Source organism: Hemiscyllium ocellatum, chromosome 22, assembly GCF_020745735.1.
Source record: "Hemiscyllium ocellatum isolate sHemOce1 chromosome 22, sHemOce1.pat.X.cur, whole genome shotgun sequence".
Lineage (NCBI taxonomy): Eukaryota > Metazoa > Chordata > Chondrichthyes > Orectolobiformes > Hemiscylliidae > Hemiscyllium > Hemiscyllium ocellatum.
Genome location: NC_083422.1, coordinates 44,223,101 through 44,250,378, shown reverse-complemented (window position 1 = coordinate 44,250,378; position 27,278 = coordinate 44,223,101). Strand labels below are relative to the sequence as shown.

Genomic DNA, 27,278 nt, shown 5'->3' with positions numbered 1-27,278 from the left:
GGATTTTATCTTTGCCTTGAATGAGAAAAGCACTCCATGCAAAGTCCTTTGGAATACAGAGTCAGGAACTGAAAACTGGGGAGGTGACAGAACCCTTGGTCTAGGGGATGGTCTTGAGAATCTTTGAAATGTCATGGTTTGGAAAGGAAGTACTAAGCAATGGCCCTCTGTTGAGGACAAGGGAAAGGGGGTTAAATTGAAGGCTGGAATCAGAGGAGCTGAGCATGGAGAAGAGGGCAGAGGGCTATGGGAGGTTATCGTGATGCTTGAAACAGAGATTACAAAAAATAGAAGGTGGTAAACTTTGAGGGTAAACTTGGAAGTAATATCAAGAGAAACAACAAGACCTCTAAATATGTAAAAAGGATAATCCTGGAAACGTCCCAGAGAATTGAAAAACAGTCAATGTAACAGCTTCATTAAAAAGGGGAGACAAAATTCAGGTAATTAAAGACCAGTTAGCTTAATGTCAGTTACTGGGAACATGTTAGATTATTTTCTAAAGGATACACAGAGCATTTTTAAATACACCATATGATCAAGCAGACTCAGCATGGCTTCACAAAGGGGAAATCATACCTGACAAATTTGCTAGAACTCTTCGAGGAGGTAACAAGCAGGATGGATAAAAGGGAAGCATTGGATGTAATATATTTGGATTTTCAAAAGGCATTTGACAAGGTGTCACACATTAGGCTATTTAATAAGATAAGACCCCATGGTGTTAAAGGTGGTATATTACATGGATAAATTAATAGGCAACTAATAGAGGACGGAGACTTGGGGATAAGTGTGGCATTTTCAGGATGGCAATCTGTAGCTAGTGGAATTCCACAAAAATCAGTGCAGGGGCCACAGTTATTTACAATTTATTTCAATAACTTTGAGGAAATAGGATATACTGTAACCAAATTTGTGGATGACGCAAAAATAGACAGGCTGGCAAGTGGTAAGGAGGCAAAGAGTCTGGAAAGGGATAAAGACAGGTTAAGTGAGCAGGCAAAGACTTGACATATGGGATGTAATGTGGTGAAATGTGAAGAAATGGCGAGAAGACTAGAGTAACAATGTTACTTTAATGAAGAAAGACTGCAGTAAGCTATAGGACAGAGGGATTTGGGAATCCATGAATTACAGAAAACTCACCTAAGTTCAGTGGGTAACAGGGAATGCAACTGAAATGCTGGGCATGAATTCAAAGAGGAGAAAGTGAGGTCTGCAGATGCTGGAGGTCAGAGCTGAAAATGTGTTGCTGGAAAAGCGCAGCAGGTCAGACAGCGTCCAAGGAACAGGAAATTCGACGTTTCGTGCATAAGCCCTTCTTCAGGAATGAGGAAAGCAGGCTAAGATAAAAGGTAGGGAGGAGGGACTTGGGGGAGGGGCGATGGAGATGTGATAGCTGGAAGGAAGTTAAGGTGAGGATGATAGGCCAGGTTGGGGTGGGGGCGGAGAGGTCAGGAAGAAGATTGCAGGTTAGGAAGGCGGTGCTGAGTTCGAGGGATTCGACTGAGACAAGGTGGGGGGAGGGGAAATGAGGAAACTGGAGAAATCTGAGTTCATCCCTCGAGGTTGGAGGGTTCCCAGGCGGAAGATGAGGCGCTCTTCCTCCAACCGTCATGTTGTTATGGTCTGGCGATGGAGGAGTCCAAGGGCCTGCATGTACTTGGTGGAGTGGGAGGGGGAGTTAAAGTGTTGAGCCGCGGGGTGGTTGGGTTGGTTGGTCCGGGTGTCCCAGAGGTGTTCTCTGAAACGTTCCGCAAGTAGGTGGCCTGCCTCCCCAATATAGAGGAGGCCACATCGGGTGCAGCGGATGCAATAGATGATGTGTGTAGAGGTGCAGGTGAATTTGTGGCGGATATGGAAGGATCCCTTGGGGCCTTGGAGAGAAGTAAGGGAAGAGGTGTGGGCGCAAGTTTTGCATTTCTTGCGGTTGCAGGGGAAGGTGCCGGGAGTGGAGGTTGGGTTGGTGGGGGGTGTGGACCTGACGAGGGAGTGACGGAGAGAGTGGTCTTTTCGGAACGCTGATAGGGGAGGGGAGGGAAATATATCCCTGGTGGTGGAGTCCGTTTGGAGGTGGCGGAAATGAAGGCGGATGATACACTGTATATGGAGGTTGGTGGGATGGTAGGTGAAAACCAGTGGGGTTCTGTCCTGGTGGCAGTTGGAGGGGTGGGGCTCAAGGGCGGAGGAGCGGGAAGTGGAGGAGATGCGGTGGAGGGCATCGTCGATCACGTCTGGGGGGAATCTGCGGTCCTTGAAGAAGGAGACCATCTGGGCTGTACGGTATTGGAACTGGTCCTCCTGGGAGCAGATGTGGCGGAGACGAAGGAATTGGGAATATGGGATGGTGTTTTTACAGGGGGCAGGGTGGGAGGAGGTGTAGTCTAGGTAGCTGTGGGAGTCAGTTGGTTTATAGTAAATGTCTGTGTTGATTCGGTCGCCCGAGATAGAAATGGAAAGGTTGAGGAAGGGCAGAGAGGAGTCTGAGACGGTCCAGGTGAATTTGAGGTCGGGATGGAAGGTGTTAGTAAAGTTGATGAACTGTTCAACCTTCACGTGGGAGCACGAGGCAGCGCCGATACAGTCATCGATGTAGCGGAGGAAAAGGTGGGGGGTGGTGCCAGTGTAGCTGCGGAAGATAAGGCATTGGGGACCAGGGAAGTGAAACTCATGGAGGAGGTGGAGGGCGTGGGTGGTGTTCCAAACATAGGTAGGGAGTTCTTGGACTAAGGGGGACAGGAGCGTGTCAAGGGATGCGGAGATGAGTTCGGTGGGGCAGGAGCGGGCTGAGACAATGGGTCGGCCGGGGCAGTCAGGTTTGTGGATTTTGGGCAGGAGGTTTCCCAACGGTCCCCAATGCCTTATCTTCACCATGGACATCCAGTCCCTGTACACCTCCATCCCCCATTATGAAGGACTCCGCTCATTCCTTTCCTGCCGTTCCAATCTGTACCCTTCCACTGACACCCTCCTTCGACTGACTGAACTGGTCCTCACTCTGAACAACTTCTCTTTCCAATCCTCCCAGTTCCTCCAAACCAAAGGAGTTGCCATGGGCACCCGCATGGGCCCCAGCTATGCCTGCCTCTTCGTAGGATATGTGGAACAGTCCATCTTCTGCAACTACACTGGCACCACCCCACACCTTTTCCTCCGCTACATCGATGACTGCATCGGCGCTGCCTCGTGCTCCCACGACAAGGTTGAACAGTTCATCCACTTTACCAACACCTTCCACCCCGACCTCAAAATTCACCTGGACCGTCTCAGACTCCTCCTTCCCCGTCCTAGACCTTTCCATTTCTAACTCGGGCAACTGAATCAACACGGACATCTACTATCAACTGACTGACTCCCACAGCTACCTAGACTATACCTCCTCCCACCCTGCCCCCTGTAAAAACGCCATCCCATATTCCCAATTCCTTCGTCTCCGCCACATCTGCTCCCAGGAGGACCAGTTCCAATACTGTACAGTCCAGATGGCCTCCTTCTTCAAGGACCGCAGATTCCCCCTAGACGTGATCGACGATGCCCTCCACCGCATCTCCTCCACTTCCCGCTCCTCCGCCCTTGAGCCCCGCCCCTCCAACCGCCACCAGGACAGAACCCCACTGGTTTTCACCTACCACCCCACCAACCTCCATATACAGCGTATCATCCGCCGTCATTTCCGCCACCTCCAAACGGACCCCACCACCAGGGATATATTTCCCTCCCCTCCCCTATCAGCTTTCCGAAAAGATCACTCCCTCGTCAGGTCCACACCCCCCACCAACCCAACCTCCACTCCCGGCACCTTCCCCTGCAACCGCAAGAAATGCAAAACTTGCGCCCACACCTCTTCCCTTACTTCTCTCCAAGGCTCCAAGGGATCCTTCCATATCCGCCACAAATTCACCTGCACCTCCACACACATCATCTATTGCATCTGCTGCACCCGATGTTGCCTCCTCTATATTGGGGAGACAGGCCTCCTACTTGCGGAACGTTTCAGAGAACACCTCTGGGACACCCGGACCAACCAACCCAACCACCCCGTGGCTCAACACTTTAACTCCTCCTCCCACTCCACCAAGGACATGCAGGTCCTTGGACTCCTCCATCGCCAGACCATAACAACATGACGGTTGGAGGAAGAGCGCCTCATCTTCCGCCTGGGAACCCTCCAACCATGAGGGATAAACTCAGATTTCTCCAGTTTCCTCATTTCCCCTCTCCCCACCTTGTCTCAGTCGAATCCCTCGAACTCAGCACCACCTTCCTAATCTGCAATCTTCTTCCTGACCTCTCTGCTCCCACCCCACGCCGGCCTATCACCCTCACCTTGACCTCCTTCCACCTATCACATCTCCATCACCCCTCCCCCAAGTCCCTCCTCCCTACCTTTTATCTTAGCCTGTGGACACACTTTCCTCATTCCTGAAGAAGGGCTTATGCCCGAAACGTCGAATTTCCTGTTCCTTGGATGCTGCCTGACCTGCTGCGCTTTTCCAGCATGAATTCAAAGATAGTGGACTGTAAAAGAAGGGAGGTCTTGCTAAAACTATATGAGGCATTACACAGACCACAACTGCAGTACATTTGGTCCCTTTGTCTTAGCAAAGATTGGAGACAGTCCAGAGAAGGTTCACTCAGCTGATACTGGATATGGAAGGACTGTCTTATGAAGAGAAGTTGAGTAGGTTGTCCCTGTACTCATGGGAATGTAAAAGAATGAGAGGCAATCTTATTGAAACGTACAAGATTCTAAGGAGACTTGGTAGGGTAGATGTGGAAGGGTTGTGGGTGACCCAAAGGCATAATGTCGGAATAAGGGTCACACATTTAAGACAGAGATAAAAAGGAATTTTGTTCAGAATCTCTTGAATCTGTGGAAATCTTTACCGCAGAGGACAGTCAAAGATGGGTCATTAAGTGTATTCAAAGCTGTGATAGACAGATTTCTAATCAGTAAAGGGGAAAAGAAAGGAACATGCTGTTGAGGGTTATCATATCAGCCACACCTCATTGAATGGCAGAGTGGATTCAGTGGACTGAAAGGCCTACTACCGCTTCAACACCTTTTATAGTTTTAAGGACTTGATATGTACAAACCCACGGATTTTGCAATTAATGCATTGAAAGATAGGATGAAAGATCTAATCTAATCAAACCAGGATGGTGGATCTGAGATTTAATGCAGGACATGATACAGAAAGCAGAGTCTGAAGCTTTTCACAACCGTGGTGTTGTGTTTGACCCAGAAATGATGATCTTCCAATCGCATATCTGTACCATCAGTAAAGCCATTTATTTCCACCTCTGTAACTGATTGTTTACACTCCTATCCTAAGCTCACCTTCTGTTGAAACCCTTATTTGCTTTTGTTATTTGAACAGACTCCTGGATGGTCTTCCATTTTGCATCCTGAATAAACTTGAGCACAAGAGATTGTATTTGCTTGCATTCTATTTCATACCAAATGTAGTCAGTACCATCAGTATTTAACTTACTGGCTTACATGACTTCCAGTTAAGCAATGTTTCAGTCTCAAAAAAAACCTCACTTTTTTTGTTTCCAAATTCCTCCATTGCCTCACCCATTCCTAGTTTTGTAACCTTGAGGAGCCTTCAGTTCTGCCTAAATACCTTCCGCTGTGCGAGTACTGGCCTTTTGATTTTCTTTTTAGTTGCCAAGGCCTTAAACTCTGGAATTTCCTCCCGAAACCCCTCTGCTGCTCCACTGAATGGCTTCTTTCTGTACAATAAATGTTTCTATGTTCCTTAACTTTTCTTATCATAGAATCCCTACAGTGAGGAAAGAGGCCATTTGGCTCATTGAGTCTGCGTTGGCCATCCAAACAGCATCTCACCCAGACTTCCAGCCTCTCCCCACATATGCTGTTTTGTTCCTTTAAAACTCTTCTTAAAATGTACTTCATGGCCAAGCATTTTAATAAACTTCATTTATATCACTTTGTGGCTTTACTGTTGAACTTTGTTTTGATGCACATTGAGATATTTTACTCCATTGAAAGGTCTATACAGTATACAAATGCAGTTTGTTTTTGAGTATTGAACAGTATAAAATTGAAAGCTGGAATGCCAGCAGGGGGAGCATTAGATTAGTTAAGAATAGAGATGGAAAAAGATGTATGCAAGGGTTTCAGCAGCTGAAAGGTGGAATACTGTTTTGAAAAATTGGAAATAAGCTGTCTTGGTGATGAATAGTATGTCACATTTGAAGCTCAAATGCAGTTTGAACAGATTTAGGCTTAACAAGATTATAAAGTTTTGCTCACCCTGAGAAGGTGACTGTTCCTTCATTTGTCAGTTTCATGTTTATAGGTGAAATTACCTGAGATGAAATTAATCACTAGAGGAATGCATGAGGAGCAGATGTGTCCCAATCACCTTTTTTTCAGAAAATTATCTCTTGTCCATTTTATATCATTCACTTCCATGTCATCTCTCTTAACAAAGTACTTCGCCCCAGGTCTTCTATTGCCAGCCTAGGTTTATAGATTGCTCAGAAGATGTGTATGTAGTAATAATACTTAGGTTGCATCCTGAAGGAAATGCTAACAATCATACATAAGTTGGCAGGTTAGAATGCAACACTCATTCAAATTCCCCTTGTACATCTAATCTGAGATAAATCTGGTATAAATCAACTTGCATCAAACAATACAAAAAAACTCCAATATTGGGAAGATGCTGATTGCTGGTCTTGGGGAACAGGGTGATACATATTATTTTGCAGCTAATCTCTCCCTCCTGCCCACCATACTCAGAATGATTGTTGATTTGCCTTTTCTCATTGGCTCATTGTCATACACTGTAGTGTATGGGCAGTGTGTAGTGGGCAGTTAAAGCTCAGCATTTGCTTGTTTCGCCTCAAGAATCATAACAGCTTAATATAATCAATTGCTTATTAGCTGTGAGGTTTTAAGATAACTTTGATATTGAAGTAATAAATTTTGGTACTGGCCCAGGGAAGTGCATTGCCAATCAATAAAAATGGAGGAAGTCAACAATAAATTAAATAAATTATGCTCTTTGAAATAAGCCTTTAATTCTTCATGTGCCATAAAGCCATATGATGCTTTATATATTAACCTGCTTAACCATCAGCAGAATTGTTCACATTCAGAGAATTCATTTGAACTGTTCTGTGTACGAACAGTACTGGCAGAAGCTTACTTCTGATAAGTGCCTCCAATGCATCAAAAAGTACAAGAAAAGGAATATTTCTAACAGCAAACAAGAACTCCATAAAGAGCTGTGAGTCATGATTGGAGAAGTTCTGAAATTTAACTTTGAGACCAGTAAGACAGGAAGCAATATGGAGAATTGAATATGAGCGGTGATGACTGAATCATTAGTGGAACAAGAAGAGGTAGAGATGCATGGTTGGCCAAACCAAAGAACAGAATGCACAAACTGACAGTGGAGCTGGTGGAGAAATAAATATGTTATAGTTTAGGACTATGAAGGGATATGTGGTCATTAGTGACTTTGAAGTCAGTCTTTAGGAAATGACAAACGTACAGAGTTGACGAGGAATGATAAATAAGTGGGGTTTAATACAGAGTAGGGAAAAGATTTATAAGTAATTTGTAGCACACATAGGGTGAAACCTATTAGGCCAGTGAGGAGAGAATGTGGAAAGTTCAGTTGAAGCACACTGTGTTATGGATGAAGTTTTACTTGTTTTCTGTATTTGGATGAGTTGAAGATGATGGTGAGCAATAAAGAAACTCACTTGAAAAAGCTGCAGTAAATTTCGGGTTTATTAATTATTGAAGATGTCAGGTTTCATTCTTATGTATCAAATTATAGTCAAAGACTCACCTGCTTTCCTTCCTACATGATTGCCTCTGGAGCTCCTCAGCAATCCATTTTGGTCCCTTTCAATTTCTCATCTACAGACTGCCCCTCACCTCCATCATTTGAAAACACAACTGGTTCCACATGAACTCCAGTGACTCTCTGCTCTAGCTCAGTGTCACACTTCTAGTGACCACTTTTCTGTAACTGATTAGTGACACTGTTTATCCAATATAGGATGAGCAGAAATTCCTCCAACTAACTATTCGGAGGACTGAAAAACATGTGTTGTACAAACGATTTGAATCACAACCGCAATAATAAAACAATAATTTCAGTTTCATGGTACAAGATACATTGAAATTCTATTTACAGGATATTTTGTTTCTAAACGTGTTTTTGAAAATATTGAATTGGGGGAAAGAAGTTACATTTTTGCAGAAATACTGCCATAAAGATTGTCATGCAAAACATATTCTGCAAAAGATTTATGAAAATCATTTGTCTTGAGCACTGTGTTTCTTGTAATTCATAAGCTATTGTCTATATCTATGTAGGCATATATATAATATACACAGGTTTACGCTAATCAGTATTGTGGGTCAATATAAACCAAATGAACTACTCTGGTTCAAGAAAGCAGCTCACCACTACCTTCTCAAGGGCAACTAGAGAAGGGTTATGAAGTGTTATGAGGAGCTGGCAGGTGATTGTACTTGAGGCCCAAATGAGATCAACAATGATCATTTTGAAGGGCTGAATTGCCTACTTTTGGTCCTAGTTCTTATGTAATAAATGCTGGTCCATCAAGTGATGCCCACCTCCCATAATTTTTTTAAAATCACGAATTAGGAAACCCCTGGTTAAAGAGAATTTTCTCTTGACTTTAGCACATTGCTGCTCATTCGTATTTCACCCTTGCTCTGTCTTGTAGCCACATGTAGTCTTTCTCGTAGAATAGTTTAATAACATTCAGCTGCATACCAGAGTTAAATATTTAGACACTTTAAGACCTGAATGCCAATTGACAGTGTTAATCAGAGTGCTTTATGACACCTTAATGGCATTGTAAAGAAAAAAGACTGGATCTACTGCAGGGACTGAATTGATGGACAAGTGCTAAAAATATAATCAATGTAGAACAGGTTAAAACTAGTCCAGTAACATGCAGATTTCAGAAATTCATCCATCAGTCTGTCATTTAAACATATTTTCTGTCAGCTTTCATAAGATGCTTTAAATCTTTTTCTAATGTCTTTAGGTAAGTATCTTGTGCATGAAAAACAAATTGAACTGGTTAGTGAAATGAATAATTTGAGGTTACTTGAACATTATACAGCAAACATTTTATTAACTATTACCTGTGGGACCAGGGGTGTGCCAGTTGATCAAAAATTCTGGTTCATCAAGAGGTCCATCTAATCAATGTAAAAATGCACTCTAAATAAAAGAAGTGTAATGCAGGAGGCATACACATCACTATTATACTTCATTTACTGCATAAATCACTTGCATTGTATTTTAAGTAAAGTTGCATTACTATTTAATGGCAGAGAGACTTCTCACTCCTCAACTGACTACACTTGGGAATGCTGGGAGTACAATAATACAGTAAAGTTCTTGTATTTCATGTATATAAAACTTGCCGGTTTATTGAGGGAGCTGGTTCAGAAAATAATGGTCAAAACAAAGTTTGCTCTACATCAAAGTATCAGCTTTTAAGTACTTAGAGCTGAAATGATAAACTGTAAATCAGTCCAGTATTACACTTTTGAAACTGAAATACAAATAGGTTAACTTGTCTTGGTACAGTTAAATATTTCAGTACAGCATGCATATTCAGGTGAACTTAAGGTCAGGGTGGAATGTATTGGTGAAGTTGATGAACTGTTCAACCACCTCTTTGGAGCACGAGGTGCCACCAATATGGTCATCAATGTAGCGGAGGAAGAGGTGGGGTCTGGTGCTGGTGTAACTGTGGAAGATTGACTGTTCCACTTAACTGACAAACAGACGGGCATAGCTGGGGCCCATGCAGGTGCCCATGGCTACCCCTTTGGTCTGGAAGAAATGTGAGGATTCAAAGGAGAATTATTGAAGATAAAGACCAGTTCAGCCAACCAAATGTGAGTGTCGGTGGAGAGGTACTGGGTGGGGGATCCGTCGGGAGAGGAAGAATCGTTGGGCTTGGCGCCCCTTGTAATGGCAGATAGAAGCATATAGGGATTGTATGTCCATGTTGAAGATGTTGGGGGCCAGGGAAATGAAAGTCTTGGAGGAGATGGAGGGTGTGGGTGGTGTATCAAATGTATGTGGGGAGTTCCTGGATCGGGGGATAGGACAGTATCAAGGTATGTGAAGATGAGTTTGGTGGGGCAGGAGGAAGCCGAGACAATGGGTCGGCTGGGGGTGATGAGGTTGTGTACTGTCTGGGAGATGATGGTTTGGTGATGGAAGGTGAGGTCATGGTCAAGGGGGCAGTAGGAGGCTGTGCCTTCCAGTTGGCACCTGGCTTCAGTGGTGCAGAGGTCAGTGTGCCAAACTATCACAGCGCCCCCCCCCCCCCCCCCCCACACAGTGTGCGTGGTAGTTGAGAGATGGAGGGTGACGTCATTTACAGAAATGGCATGCACCCTGGGCATCGACAGGGTGGAGGTGGTGACTGTAGGATCCGCAGCGGGGAATGTGGCGTAAACGTGTGTTGTAGGCAATTCTGATGGCGATGTTCAGGTGAGTGGCGTCAGGAACCTCTGTATACATTGCATCATCCTCTGCCATTTCCATCACCTACAAACGGACCTTACCATCAGAGAGATATTTCCTTCCCCACCCCAGTCTGCATTCCATAAAGACCATTCCCTCTTGTCGTATCTACGCATCCCACCAACCCACCCTCCCCTCCCGGCATCTTCCCCTGCCACCGCAGGAATTGCAAAACCTGTGCCCACACGTCCTCCGTCCAAGGCCCCAAAGGAGCCTTCCACATCCGTCAGAGTTTTACCTGCACTTCCATACATATCATTTGCTCCTGATGTGGTATCCTCTACATTGAGGAGGCAGGCTGCCTACTTGCAGAACGCTCCAGAGAACATCTGCAGGACACTCGCATCAAGCAACTCCGCCACCCTGTGGCCGAAAACTTCAACTCCCCCTCCCACTCCGCCAAGGATATGCAGGTCCTGAGTCTCCTTCATTGCCAAACCCTAACCACCCAACAGTTGGAAGAAGAAGGCCGCATCTTCCGCCTTGGGATCCTCCAACCTCACGGGATCAATATGGATTTCGGCAGTTTCGTCATTCCACTCCCAATCTTATCCCAGATCCAATCTTCCAACTCGGTACTGCCCTCCATGACCTGTCCTACCTGTCCCTCTTCCTTCCCAACTATCCGCTCCACCCTCCTCTCCAAACTAGCACCATTACCCCCACCTTCATTGACCTATTGCACTCACAGCTTCCTTCCCCACACCCCCCAAGCCCCACCTCCCTCCCATTTATCTCTCCAACCCCTTGGCTCACATCTCATTCCTGATGAATGGCTTTTGCCTGAAACATCAATTCTCCTGCTTCTCGGATGCTGCCTGACCTGCTGTGCTTTTCCAGCATCACACTCTCAGCTCTGATCTCCAGCATCTGCAGTCCTCACTTTTTTCAAAGCTTTGCGCCTAGGGAACTGAAGATGTAGTCTGTAATCATTAAGCCATTAACATTAAGGCTGCTTAAGAGGTCAACATTAGAGGAACATAGGTATTTTGGAAAATTTTGGGACTGGAAGAAGATATAATGTTAGGAAGAGACTAGGCCCTGGAATGAATTGAAAGCAAGGTTGAGAATTTTATTTTCTTGACCAAGAACCAGTGTGGGATACCAAGCCAAAGGGTTGTAGATGAGCAGAGCTGGTGCACGTCACAGTATGAGTAACAGAATTTTCAATGACCACAAGTTTACAAACAATGCAGTATGGAAAACCAGCCAAAAGTGGATTGAAATAATCAGGTCTAGAGATATAGAGTATAAATGAGGGTTTCCACAATAGTTGAACTGAAACAGGGTGCAGTCTGGCTATATTACAGAAGTAGAAATAGATAGACTTGGTGATCACCCAAATGTGAGGTTGGAAGCTGATGGTAATATGTGACGCCGAGTTTGCAATCCGAGTGGCTTAAGCTTCGACCCTTGCTGTGGGCAAGGGATGGAGTCAGTAGCTAGTGATAACATTAATATTGTTGTTAGAGGGGCAAGACTTGTTGACAATAACTGACACTGCTTTATTTACCAGTAACTGGTTGTTCATAACCTTTTGTGTATATGTTTTTTTTATCATTGCTGAGTGGAGCCTTAGGTAATTGAAGTTTTACATGCTGTTATTTGCAATTCATTTATTAAACTGCTTTTTCAGACAAATCTGGAGAAAAACCTTGACGAGGCCATTGCTACAGGGGATATAGAAGAAGCAGAAAAGCTGAGTGACAGTCTAGCTGTTCGTGGGGTAAGCTGCTAAACCACAAGCCAAGAGATTTTATCTTATAAATCACATTAATATTTCTTTAACCTTTCTGCAAAGAAAACAAATATGTGAATAGAGCATACTTGGAGTCTGTGTGCTGAACTTACCCTTTAGTTTGACAGTGTCTTTCATAATCCCAACTTCAGATAGTCAGGCCAATCGCCCATGATTTATGTCTAAATGTCAGGTATAGACTGGTGTTAAGGCTACCCTTTACTGGATAGAAGCCCACAGCAGAGACTGAGAGGGCAGATATTGAAACTAACAGATAAGCAGCTCCTCTTTGTTTACTGGGACATCAGCTCAGTTCTGTCTACAGTTATGTGCTCTCTCGCAGTTATCCTTAACACCACTTCCATGACCCCCCCCAACCAGATTCCCCTTCTGTTCCTCCGTATCTCTTATGTGCTATTTATGCCACCAAAACATCCATGCATTTTCCATTCATCTCATGCCCTTTCACATTTCCAATGACTCCCTAGGTCCCCTCATTTCTCTTATTCATCTTCCATGCCCATTCAGCAAGGTCAACCACATAATAGATTTTGAAATTTGAAGAACAGTCTCCTTCACAACTGTGTAGACATTTCTCACTGGGTTGAATATTTTGGGTCTTGGCTCTCAGTCAGGCATTCATAATGAAGCCATTTAGTAAATATGAACATTGGTTCGCATGCTTTGTTGATGCAGTTGTAAGAATTTTCAGTGAAGTGATTATGGATATGAGGCATATTTTACATGTGGAGCGTATATCTCCTCTTAGAAGAGGAGATTGCATGAAGAACTAAAACATTTTTCCTCCAAATGAGAAATAAAGTAGTAACTTTTAGTTGCTAAAGTAACCAGATAGTTTCTTTGGTATTTATGAAATGCTAAACCAAACACTAAAATTACACTAAATATAATTGAAATGCAGAATGTTGTTATCTTGGGTTTCATTTTGAAAGCCAAACAATATTTTGGGAAACTTCAAATGTTCAGTGATATTTGAAGTAGCGCACTACACAGTTATGGGAGGAAAAACAGCAGCGATACTCATTTGCATTGGTTGCAGAGAGCCAAGATGACAACCTTGTGTGATTTTGTACTTTGCTTATTTTTATTAAGTATGGATATTACACCTTCTTTGCTAACTATGAAGCAATTAATATTGTGTTTGCCTTATGGGCACCTCATGGACTTCTAAATATACAAAGTTAACAGTACTGCAGCACGAAATGTAGGTTCTGCAGCATCATGGTTCACAGCGTTAATGCATTTTATCCATCAAGTGGATTTTCCTTCATCCGGTCCAGTACAGCATGTTATGGTGATGATATAGGAATGGACAGCGATATTAATGAAATGTTGAAGGAACGACCACCTGTTGATGCATTACTTTTACAGATGTGCTTCCTAGTGAATTGTTCATTGGGGCACTTTTGGAGTTGATGCTGCAGTAATACCATACCATACAATTGCAATGTTCAAAGTTATAATTTCTGTCTCATGATATATCATCCACGTGTTGGTATTTTCACTGTGCCAAAAAAGCACTGTTTTGTAGTGGGTTCTCCTCAACCAAAAGACAACCAAGAGTAATATTTTGATGAACAGAATATGCACTGATCACTGAGATTGCAAGTGGTATACATTAATTTGGCAGTATTCACAATAAGTAGTCTCGGATTGTTCCAATGCAATTGAATTATTTTTGCTTTATTTACAAAATGTGGACATGAGATTTTTTTCCTGGAACCTTGACAAAAATTTACCACCTGTGCTTCAAGGAGAAAATAAGTTACTTCAGTCATGCAGGAGAAATTCAGTCCTGCTTATTTTGAATGCTGACGAGAAAATGCTATGCTTGCAAAATGTCAGCAAGAGTACGTGCTGTCAATCAAAATGTCATGATTCATTGGCCTTCTATGGCAGCTCACCAGAATGTAAATTTTGAATAATGAAGATAATGAGTTTTTTTTTGTGTGTTCTAACCTCTTCTCCCGTGCTCAACTAGTGATAATGAAGATAAGGTTTGAGTTGTACTAAAAATTTTAATTTGTGAGTTCATATGTAAATTGAGTCCAATTAATATAATACGTGGAGATATCCTTGATGGCAACAACTTATATTCTACAATCAAGTTTAGAGGTAACCTAAATTGTTTATATATTAACCCTAAAAGCAGAGATTTGACCTGTTTGGTTTAATAAATATAAAACTAAGCTCTTAATGAAGTTAGAAAAAGCGTTGTCAAAAATAAATGGCACCACCTTGCACTCCCATACATCATCTATCCTCACACAGAGCATTTGAGCATTAACAAATCTGAAAAGATGTGAAACAACTATAACTATACGCCAAATTTACAAATCATTGGCTAATAGCTGTGAAATTACTATCACTGATATTTGCAAACAAGCATTTGACGTGTCTGCTAGATATTGGCTAAGGAGGCATGTAACTAAAGCGGACTGGAGACACCGCCTTGAAGTTAAATCAGTCTTAAAGCGTTGTGAGGAATTCAAAGAATTCAGAGGAAATTCAAGTGCTTCAGATTAAACATGTTTGCACAAAGAAAAAGGATGGGATGGTCCAATCTAGAGGCCACTGGATATCAAGAATACAATACTGAGGAAAGTCTCAAAAGTGTAGAAAATGTAGGAGTGAAATAACAAAGAAAATCATGAAAGAAAGAAAGCGGATGAAAGAATACTAGCAAATAAAATCAAGGAAAATTCAGCTATTTTATAACTAAGGAAAAAGTAGGGTCCATAAACTGCCAAATAGGTAAACCACAGTGTAGAGATGGTTCTTAATGAAGACTTTGTATCCCTCTTCCCAAAAGAGGGAGATGGTATAGGTATTATAGTTGAGGAGGAGAGCAGAAGTATGAGATATCAGCTGTGATCTGCATTAGGAAATAGGAAATACCCTTGAAAGTTGATCGATCACCAGGATAGGATCACAGATAGCGCTGACTGTGAAAGGAAGGCAGAGAGGAAATAGTGGATGTCCTGACCATCATTTTACAGTCCTCATGGATGCTGGTGTGATGCTAAAGGATCGAAGAACTATTGATCTTTGTTAAAAATGAAGTGAGGGAAAAACTGAATAATGGCAAAATGTTGAAATTTGTTCTGAAAGACACAATTACCTGCAAACATCTGCGCCCAATCAGCTTTTAAAAGTTCTTGCCTAATACCCCCATCAAAGTTGGTCTTTCCCCAATTGAGAACCTCAACTTTTAGATGGAAAAGGATAGACCAGATCTAAAAGTTGAAGTTCTAAATTGGAGAAAGGCCAACTTTGATGGGAGTATTAGGCAAGATCTTTTAAAAGCTGATTGGACCCAGATGTTTGCAGGTAAAGGGACGGCTGGAAATGGGAAGCCTTCAGAAATGAGATAACTAGAATCCAGAGAAAGTATATTCCTGTTAGCGTGAAAGGACAGGCTGGTAGGTATAGGGAATGCTGGATGACTAAAGAAATTGGGGGTTTGGTTAGGAAAAAGAAGGAAGCATATGTCAGGTACTGACAGGATAGATCGAGTGAATCCTTAGAAGGGTATAAAGGCAGTAGGAGTATACTTAAGAGAGAAATCAGGAGGGCAAAAAGGGGACATGAGATAGCTTTGGCAAATAGAGTTAAGGAGAATCCAAAGAGTTTTTACAAATACATAAAGGACAAAAGGTGACTAGGGAGAGAATAGGGCCCCTCAGAGATCAGCAAGGTGACCTTTGTGTGGAGCCGCAGAAGATGGGGGAGATACTAAACGAGTATTTTATATCAATATTTACTGTGGAAAAGGATATGGAAGATCTAGACTATAGGGAGATAGATGGTGACATCTTGAAAAATGTCCATATTACAGAGGAGGAAGTGCTGGATGTCTTGAAACACACAAAAGTAGATAAATCTCCAGGACCTGATCAGGTGTACCCTACAACTCTGTGGGAAGCTAGGGAAGTGATTACTGGGCCTCTTGCTGAGATATTTGTATCACCGATAGTCACAGGTGAGGTGCCGGAAGACTGGAGGTTGGCTAATCTGGTGCCACTGTTTAAGAAGGGTGGTAAGGACAAGCCAGGGAATTATAGACCAGTGAGCTTTGACGTCGGTGGTGGGCAACTTGTTGGAGGGAATCCTGAGGGACAGGATGTACATGTATTTGGAAAGACCAGGACTAATTAGGGATAGTTAACATGGCTTTGTGCATGGGAAATCATGTCTCACAAACTTGATTGAGTTTTTTTGAGGAAGTAACAAAGAGGATTGATGCGGGCAGAATGGTAGATGAGGGCAGAATGGTGGATGTGATCTATATGGAATTCAGTATGGCGTTCGACAAGGTTCCCCACGGGAGACTGATTAGCAAGCTTAGATCTCATGGAATACGGGGAGAACTCACCATTTGGAGACAGAACTGGCTCAAAGGTTGAAGACAGAGACTGGTGGTGGAAGGTTGTTTTTCAGACTGGAGGCCTGTGACCAGTGGAGTGCCACAAGGATCGGTGCTGGGTCCACTACTTTTCATCATTTATATAAATGATTTGGATGTAAGCATGAGAGGTACAGTTAGTAAGTTTGCAGATGACACCAAAATTGGAGGTGTAGTGGACAGCGAAGAGGGTTACCTCAGATTACGACTGGATCTTGATGAGATGGGCCAATGGGCTGAGAAGTGATAGATGGAGTTTAATTTAGATAAAAATGAGGTGCTGTATTTTGGGAAAGCAAATCTTAGCAGGACTTATACACTTAATGGTAAGGTCCTCGGGAGTGGTGCTGAACAAAGAGATCTTTGAATGCAGGTTCATAGCTTCTTGAAAGTGGAATTGCAGGTAGATAGGATAGTGAAGAAGGCATTTGGTATGCTTACCTTTATTGGTCAGAATATTGAGTACAGGGCATTGGTTAGACCACTGTTGGAATATTGCCTGCAATTCTGGTCTCCTTTCAAGTTTCACAACATCTTTCTGATAGAAAGGATTCAGAAAAGATTTACAACGATGGTGCCAGGGTTGGAAGATTTGAGCTATAGGGAGAGGTTGAATAAGCTCGTGCTGTTTTCCCTGGAGTGAATGAGGCTGAGGAGTAACCTTAGAGAGGTTTACAAATCATGAGGGGCATGGATAGGATAAATAGACAAGGTCTTTTCCCTGGAGTGGGGGAGTCCAGATCGAGAGGGCGTAGGTTTAGGGTGAGAGGGGAAAGATATAAAAGAGACCTAAGAGGCAACTTTTCCATGCAGAGGGTGTATGGAATGAGGTGCCAGAGGAAGTGGTGGAGGCTGCTACAATTGCAACATTTAAGAGGCATCTGGATGAGTATGTGAATAAGAGGGGTTTGGAGGGATATGGGCCGGGTGCTGGCAGGTGGGATTGATTGGGTTGGGATATCTGGCCGGCATGGATGGGTTGGACCGAAGGGTCTGTTTCCATGCTGCCCGTCACTATGACTCTATAAACTGTCACCTTAGGTAAGAAGAAATAAAAGCAGTCCATTTGGCTTAAAGCGATGGTTGTGTTTGACTAACTTGTTTGAGTTTTTTAAGGAGATAATAAAGGATTGATGAACATAATGAATTTGATGTCATCCTCATGGATTTTAGCAAGACTTTTGGTAAGGTCTCATATGACAAACTGGTTACCAAATAAGAAAACCATGGAATCCAGGAGAATCCATGGAAAATAAAATTGATTCAGTGACACAAAACAAATAGCAATAGTTGCTGAATAAAAACTGAAAGAACTGTGGATGATGTAAATCGGAAACAAAAATGGAAGTTGATGGAAAAGCTCAGCAGGTCTGGCTGTTTTGAGGAAGGTTCACCGGACTCAAAGCGTCAACTCTGATTTCTCAGCAATAGCTGCTGGCTGTTTTTGCGATTATCGTGGCTCAGTGGTTGTTTATGCGGAGTTTGCATATTTTCCCTGTGTCTGCATGGGTTTCCTCTGTGTGCTGTGATTTCCTCCCACATCCATAGACGTGCAGGTTAGTGCCTTGGCCATGTTAAATTGGCCATAGTGTCCAGGGAAGTTGAGGCTAGTGGATTACTCACGGGAAAGTCAGGATTATAGGGATAGGGTAGGAGCTGGGTGTGGGGAGGATGTTCTTCAGTGGGTCAGTGTGGACTCAATGGGCCGAATGTAGGGATTCTGTGATTCTGAATGGTTGTTGTCGGTAGACTTCCAGAGGGCCCAGTATTAGGTCCCATGGTGTGATACATATCAATGATTTGGATTTGAACCTAGGGAATATGATCAGGAAATTTGCAGAGGACACAAATTAATTGGGTAAACAAAAAAGTGACAAATGGAATTCATTTGGGAAGTGTGAGGTGATATATTTGGGGAGGTACATCAAAAAAACAATACATACACAATAAATGGGAGAATATTAAGATATGTAGAGGAATTGAGGGACCTTGGAGTGCATGTTAACACATCCCTGGATGTAGTAAGAGAGGTCTTCCTTTTATTTGTTCTTGAGATGTCGGCATCATCTGTCAATCCTAATTTCCCAAAGGACTGTTAAACATTATCCATATTGCTGTGGGTTTGGAGTCACAGGTAGGCCTTGTAAGGTAACGATGACAGATTTTCTTCCCTAAAAGACCTCAGTGAATCACCTGGATTTAAGGAAAATCAACCGAAGTTACATGGCTGCCATTAGGCTAGCTTTTGATTGCAGATTTTTTTTTATTGGATTCAAATTTTACTACATGTCATGATGCGATTCAAACCCACAGATCCAGGCATTAACCTGAACTTCAAGGTGACTAATCCAGTGACTTTATCATTATTTTGTAAAGTTATGGTCATCTCTTTGCAGAACAGTGTAGAAAAGATCCAGATGGTAGATACAAAGATGTTGCCAGACTGGAAAATTAGAAATGAGCAGAGATTTGATTGAGTCAAAACAAGATTTTGAGGGATATGGGTAGAGTGGATGGAAAGGACCTATTTCCCTTAGCAGAACAGTGAGTGGCTAGTCAGAGATTAAAAGAAGGATTAGAGGGGAGATTAGGAAAGAAAGTTTCACCCAGAGTCCACTGGAACTTTCTAAAAGAAATTGGCTTATGTCTGTAGAGAACTTGTTTACAGCTTTAATTGTAGAAAGCTGGGTGTGGGATTAAATTGTTTTTTCAAAGAATGAACACAGATGTACTGGGCCAAATGTCTCCCCCTTCTGTGCTCTAAGTTTCTATGATTGCACTGATGTACTCCTTGATTCCTGAAGGGGTGTCCCTCTAAAGACATTTTTTCTTTATTGGTCAACTACATTTTGATATCATTTGGGAGCTTGGCAAAGCTGGACTCAGTGGGAATTGGAGGAAACCTCTCCACTGATTGGAGGCGTATTGGCACAAAAGATGTTGCTGTGTTGAATTTCAATCATCTTTTTCCCAGACATTACTGCAGAATCCTTCAGGGTAATGTCCTAAGCCCAATCATCTTCAGATTTTTCATCCATGTGTTTCCTTCCATCATAAGGTCAGAATCGAGGAATTGTTCTCTTATGATTGTACAATAGACAGCATCATCCTCCATTATCAACTTCCTTGGGTGTTACAGTTAACCAAAACTGAATTGGACTAACTGCATAAATGAGGTGACTACCAGAATAGTTTAGAGGAATTCTATAGCAAATAACTCCCCTCCTGTCTCCCGACTGCCTGTTCCCCATCTACAAAACACAGGTCAAGAGTGTGATGTATTATTTCCCACTTGCCTGGATGAGTGCAGTTTCAAGAATACTCCATAGGTTCAGTACTGCCCAGGACAAAGCAACCTGCTTGATGGCACCTCACCCACCACCTTCAAAATTCACTTCCTTCATCTCTGATGAATAGTGTAGTAACGGTTACTGTCTGCAAGGACTGTTTGACCAATTCATGCAAGCTTCTCTGACAGCACACACCAAATCCATGACCTCTACTATCTAGAAGAATAATGGCAGGAGATGCATCGAATACCATCACCTGAAAGTTCTCCAAGCCACACAGCATTATGATTAAGGACTGTATTGCTGGTTCTTTACTGTCATTGTTCAAAATCCTGGAACGATCTTGCCAACAGCACTGATAGTATATTTACATCTCAAGGACTGCAACAGTTCAAATAGGGAGCTCATTGTCATCTCATAGGCTATTGGAAATGGGCACTAATTGCTAGCCTAATCAGCAACACCTAAATGCTATGAATAAATATGAAACATTTGACTGCTGCGTTTTGTGACCTCTGTCGGCCAAAACCTTTCCATGTTGTATATTAGCTGTCATAGTTCCTCTATTCGTGCTGCTCCTTTTCCCTTTTGGGGAAGAACAATCTCTCTATCTTCCAAAGCTTTCTGGAATTGGAGAGTTAACAAGCATGTTTTTTTTTAACTTTGTAGATGAGTAGATATTATTTATGCAGTCGTTTTCCAGTCAACCTGTTCAGAGATGCACATGTCTAGAATAGGTGGGAATGGAACCCAGGCCACCTGGATCAGAGGTAACGGCATTATCACTGCACTACAAGAGTTCACAATCAGGATTGTAAACAGAATAATGTGGACAGTTACTCGATTAGTAATGTTTTGACCTTATAACATTGATAACTTGTGCATTTTAAGTGTTGCAAAATTTGACATGGAAAAAATATGCATAAAGAGTTCCCTCATATAGCTAGAACTCATTTATGGCATCAGTAAGAAAGAATTTCAGGGAAATCCTTAGGATAAAACTTCTCATACAGTGACAACATCTTATTTTGCATGATTGAATACCTTATGGAAGTTGCTTGTGATAGAACCTTGTGCTTCAGCCAGATAGAAGTCAAAGCCCACAACTTGGGTGCATTTTGGTTATTTTGGTGAGTTCGCCTTCATACGTTGACCAACATTTGCTCTACACCCCTGCCACTGAAATAGCTTATAAAGTCACCATTATATTGTTGGAAATGGATTGCTGTGTTTCCTACATTAGAACATGACTGTCCATTTTTTTAAAAGTGCTTCTTTGGCTGTCAAGCATTTTGGGGTAAACTGAGATCATGGAATTGCTGTATAAATTAAGCAGTTCGAATAAAGCTCCTCCTGGAATTAGTTTCCAGCAATGATGATAACCTAAGTCATGCAGCAGTGCTTGTTAAGTATCATAGTATGCAGGTGGTAATATTCCAATTTTATACACTGTGCTTTGAATGTAACTTCTTTAATCTATTGTCACCAAAAAACAATGAGAAGAAAAGTTTATTTTCAGTATGGAATGATGCGATTTTGCTTTTTGCTCTTTTTCAATATGAGAATCTCCTGATTCAAAATGGCTTGACAATTACTACAGTTTTAGATTTAATGGTTGTATTTGAATAAATTAAGCCCAATGACGGCTGCCATTTTAGTAATCGTTTATAGTATTTTAATGTTTCAAGTGTTTCCCATAATGGACAATCATCATTGTCATTTGTACTACATAATTCCGAGGACATACATCATGTTAAAGCTGGGATGTAGGAGTCATCCTATTTATCCTATTTCCTGAACTGAACGTGTTCCTTACCTACACCTGCTTGGCCCAGAACTGTAATTAAGTAGTCGAGTGGAATATGTGCATTGTTTCATGCTAAATAATTTGAAAAATATCGTTTACACTGTGTTGGTATGTGATTGTTCAATTCAATTTTAACTGATATCTAATGGAAAAGATAAATAACTACTGTGCTATTTTAAGATTGCTGCAGTGATGAGGTTTTTGCTGAGCTGTTGGGAGAAATCAGCAACTTACCTGCATGACTGTGTTTTAAGATCAGAAGTGATCGCTATTGGCCTGAAGCAATCTCTTCATCTGAAATTTGGCTGAAACTCAAATTTCACATTTGATTTGTAGTTTTAGATAACTGCAGCTTCTGCAAAGGTGCCATACAGTCTGTGAGTGCTCTAGCCCACGGCAACAATCTGATTACAATAAAAATATTGACCTCATTTAATAACCTGCCAAAGTAAATTTACAGATTTTGTGTAACTTAAAGGTATTAAATTATCATTCAATGGTGAATATTTTTCACATCTGATCTTAATAATTTGAGACAAGCTGCATCTCCTTCCTAACTATAACCAAGCCTAAATTAGTTATATACGAACTTTAATCTTTCCAATGGAATGGGGACAGATCCAGATCAGTATTGAATTATTAATCTCTCAATTTCACTAAAGAGTTTATAAAAGATATTCAAAATGCTGAGCTTCAAGCAACTTTAGCAGAGCAAAGATACAGGTAATACACTGTTTGTTGACAAATGGAAGATACTTTTGACCTGCTGGTTGAACGTATTCAAGCTTAGTGGTCCCCAAAGTGGGTCGTATGTAACTAGCCTGAAATGTTCAGGGAATGATACAAATTCCAACAAGAGTTTTGACAGAATGGCTTTACTGTATGCTTCTTTCATTCTATGCCAACTATTACATAAATAGAGCCATAACTAAAATGTTAAATTTTTAAGATATTATTGTAAAGAAAATAAATTCATGTCATTTAGGTCAGAGAGATATTTATTAAGCCAGATTTCTTTACTGATTCTCAATTATAAATGTAATTAAAAATTTAAATTCTTGCACACTGCATGTAAACAATTTCACTGATACACTAAAATTCTTCTCTGATTCACTGTGAGTAATTACTCTGAGGATGTGCTAGCAGTAGTGCTGCCTAATTTTACAAATAATTCATAAGTATGATCTTCTTCTGAAATTTATTTAACTTCTTGTGTTTTCTAAAAGATTTAATTGTTATATCGTGAACATTCTTCCCTAAGAACATGAATATTTTCCTTTCACTTGTTCTGCTTCATGTGTGGCAGCCACTTTGATCTTATTCTCTGATGTTTGTTCTGTATTAGCATGTTGCATGTTTTATGCCATCTGATCATTAAAACCAACCACTTTACAGAACATATTGCAAATCAATACAAAAAGCACAGGAATATACTCTGGTCATATTAACAATACTGTAGCTTGAGGTAAGAATTAGATACATACCAATTGCTTTATGTCTAATTATAGGTTCCATACATTTGGGTAAACTAATTCTGTTCTATAGAGTATATTGACTCTCAGTATTAATTATTTAAGAAAACAGTTAAAAAAATTGAATAGAAATTTCTGATAAACTAGTCTTGTACAGACTATTTATCCTAAATTAACTCTTAAGTTCCTTTAGGATATAAACTTACATTAGGGGAATGTACTTCATTAGTTTTCACTGATTTTTAAATATTTTTAAAATTTCCCATTAATTCACTAGCAAAAAACAACTCCTGTCTGCATACATTACATATATGATACTAGCCTCCTCATTGCCTTGCTGATAACATGGAAGTGATGCGTACACAACACCGAATCAGGTTTTCAGCATCAGTCGTGGCTTGCGCTTAGATGATGCCATGAAGGATTGGCGTAAATCCATTCTAGCCTTACCAAATAAACTGCAGCAGTTAACCATTTTAAAATAAATCAAGGATTTTTTTAAAATTTAAAATTCAAAATTGCTGCTCAATTTTGTTGGGTTGTGAAAGATTCCTATCTTTACAATTATACAAATAAACATGAACGAAAACTTGAATCATATCTTCAGTTTGAAATAAGAGAGCAATTTTCACCTGGATTGTCAATGATGGAAACTCTACCTCCAAGTGGTTAGTTATTTTGGAGTATAGGCCTGATCTTAACTCTGTAAAAGTGGATGTTTTTGAACAGGTTGAAATAGGGCTCTATAATTCTATTCATGGGCTGCACGAGAGCTATGGGTGCTCAGATACTGAGTGTACTGAAGACTGAGATTAATTTTTGGACACAGGGAATTGAGGGCTTTGAGAATAGGGCTGGAAAGTCAAGTTGAGATGGAAGATTAACAATTAACTTATTAAATAGTTGAACAGATTTGAGGAGTTCCTGCTTCTATCTCTTTGTTTTATATTTGTGATGATTGAGATAAAGGGATTTTGAAAATAGAGAATGGCAAAACAAATTTGGTTGAAATATCAAAATGTTATTACTTGTAATTGTTTCAGCTTGAGTAGTTATGTTGTAGAATTCCTAAACATTGTCGATATGATTGCAAACCAGTTTGCATCTGCATAAAAGTAGTTCAGCAACTGAGGAGTCAAGTCTCCAGCATATATCCTCAGAAGATTGCAGAGCTGCCTTGAGTAGTCTTAAGCTGTTTGAGCTTTGCTCTGTGTTTAATATGACTCCAGCCATGTCTGAAGTCAAATTCGATTACTTCTGAGGGCTTCAGCTGGAAACCTTTTTAATCTCAAATGTTGAACCTTATGAAATGTTCTGGGAGATCTCATAGTCCTGTTCACATCCTTTTTAGAAGGATTTATAACTGTCTGGTAGATAGAGCCATGTGCTCATGTGTTTGTATATATGCACAGATTTCTTCTGTGCAGTAAAAGTATGAAATCAAGGTGAGAATTAGTCTAGGTTCTGAACTACACCAGATTCTGCATTTCTTAGTTTATACAGGTACATGTCAGTTGAAGGCAATGTTCCATATGTCTTGAATGTGACAATCTGAATCCTGTTTCTAAAGAAGATATAGAGATGATCTTAATTCATTATTCAAAATTAATGCAAATTATCAATTTGTCTTCAAGTATATTGTAGGGCTGTCAATTATTTTTAGTTCTTGCATTATATTTGCAGTCTTCTATCAGCTAAGTTCAGCAATCTAGTGATTCATTTGATTTTGTTTTTTTTGATCAAATGAGAGCTTTGGCAAAATATGATTGACATGAGAAATATCTAAGTATTTGACCTGGAGATAACAGTTTACAGGTTTTGAATGTTAGAATGGCTAATTATTGTGGTTTTGTTTTTGGTCTTTTGTACATGTCAAGTAACTCTTCCTGTTGCAGGAATATCTTACATAAATTATGTAGATGCTTTTGGGCTAATTAGTATACAGTGAACTAAAGCTATTTGCTAAAATAGTTGCTACCTGCTCAAACCTTTACAAAACCCATTCATGTAGTTGTACTCTGCATTACAGTGCAGTACTCCTATAAATATGCCATTATGGTTGTATTTCAAACACGATAATTTTGTGTTTGGACCGTCAATTAATTGTGAGTTTTATACACAGTCAGGTTCATGAAGGTGACCACTAGGTAGTGGATTTATTATGTTATGCAAGTTTCTACACTGTTATTTCAAGTTATTGAGCTCTTGGTTTATCAGACAGGAAAGTGTAATGGATGATTTGTTTTTTCAGAACACATTTTGAGCAAGAGAGACACTAACACTTGTGTTTTTGGTCTTAAATTACTGGAGCATGATATTGAGCTTCAATTAATGAGCTAAGAAAGTCAAGCGATAGAATTAGTTTTATTGTATTCTACTAATTGCCGAGGTAGGCAAAGCCTTTTTTTTATACTATTGATTTTTTGCAGTTTAATTAAGCAACATGTTTTCTCTTTTTAATTGCAGCCATTTTTTCAGTAAATTGAAGCCCACAGCAAAATACATATATAATTTGTTTGTAATGAGGTATTAATTGGTGGTAGTTGAAGCTTAGCACCCTCTGTTTCTTTCTTCCTGATTGCCATTTTATTACTAGTTACTCATTAATTAATCTGTTTTTCTAATTAGCTTATAAAACTGTTGTTGTAAATGCGATTGAAGTTCAAAGAGAACTAATAAGCTTTTTCTCACTTGGAAGAGCTGAGATAAAGAACATTGCAAAACATGGGGACGAGCTATGTGTTTGTCAGAAGGAATGGGGGTGGGAAAAGAAGAACATTTTAGACTTTTTAGCATTCAGACACTGGAAATTGAAAATCTGCCGTATTACCTACAAGATGAAAGGCTAATTTACACTGAATTTCACTAATTTTGCTCAACCTACGAAATGAAGAGCTGTCACCTGCTCAGTGTTGCATTGACGACTGTGCCAGTGATCCATGAAATAAGCTGCTGCATGCTTTGTTCTGATAAGAATGAACAAATCTGCACAATGTACGGTTCCCAGAATCTAATTTTCATACTTGCATGAAGGCAAAAAAATAAGCCGTTTGTAGGCTGATTAATCAGACAGTGGAGTTTTGTCTCTTTGATCTGTTTGGTCTCCTAGGTAACTTGCATAGACATTAATGCAGAGCTCCAGTAAAGACAATCAAGGAAACTGCAGACTGAACTGATAACATAATTTAATACACAAATCACAGTAGAGTTTCTACTACAAAAATGTTTATTTTAAAAGGCCACCAATCCAACCTGAGTTATTATTAAACATTTTTGCATTGTTTTTCTCTTGATGGATTTAGTAGTAATTTTTATATTAAATTGTCAGAATATTGGAAAAAAAATCTTTACTGTTCATTAGCTGCAGGTTATGCAGACGCTTTTACAAATCTTCCAAGTGGCTGTATAGATGAATGCCTCAAGGGCCCAGCAAAAGCCATGTATTTCCAGCCAGCTAAAACCCTTATCTTCAATCCAAGAAAGTACCATTAATCTTTTTGAAAGACCTTTTATGGCTTTTAATATAACCCAAATTAGAACATTTTACGCCCTTGGTTCCTGAAATACAGTGATAAAAAGCCTTTGGAGTTCAGTTCTTTTACTGCATGCTCAGACTCTGTCCTCCCCACCCTCCATTTCCATCGAGGCTGTGCCAGTTTTTTAGATTTTCAGGATGATGTGACACAATATTACCTTGACCATTAGCTTCAGGCCTATGTAGCAACATTCATTGTTTACCAAAGTCTTTAAAACATATGTAGTAGATTGTGAAATTAAGCAGCCTGTTATAATAGTGCCATTAAATCAGTGTAGCGTAAGTCAAATCATAAGATGTTGAAAAATCCAAATTCATATTGAATATTTTACTAATGTTGAACTTGAATAGTTTGAAATCTTTGCTTTTGTGGTAAAATCCAAAGGGAATTAAAAATCTCAGTGCACTACAGGATAGTCATGTTTGTTAAATACTA

General features: G+C 40.7%; 1 protein-coding gene across 2 annotated transcripts in view; it reads left to right on the top strand.

Annotated features, from left to right (window-relative positions):
* fam204a (family with sequence similarity 204 member A) overlaps window positions 1-27,278 on the top strand; it is a 77,397-nt gene that overhangs the window by 31,586 nt on the left and 18,533 nt on the right. For both annotated transcript variants that reach the window (XM_060842459.1, XM_060842460.1), the window contains exon 7: window positions 12,211-12,300. In XM_060842459.1, coding sequence (XP_060698442.1) covers window positions 12,211-12,300 — 90 coding nt within the window. The remainder of the gene's footprint in view (window positions 1-12,210; window positions 12,301-27,278) is intronic.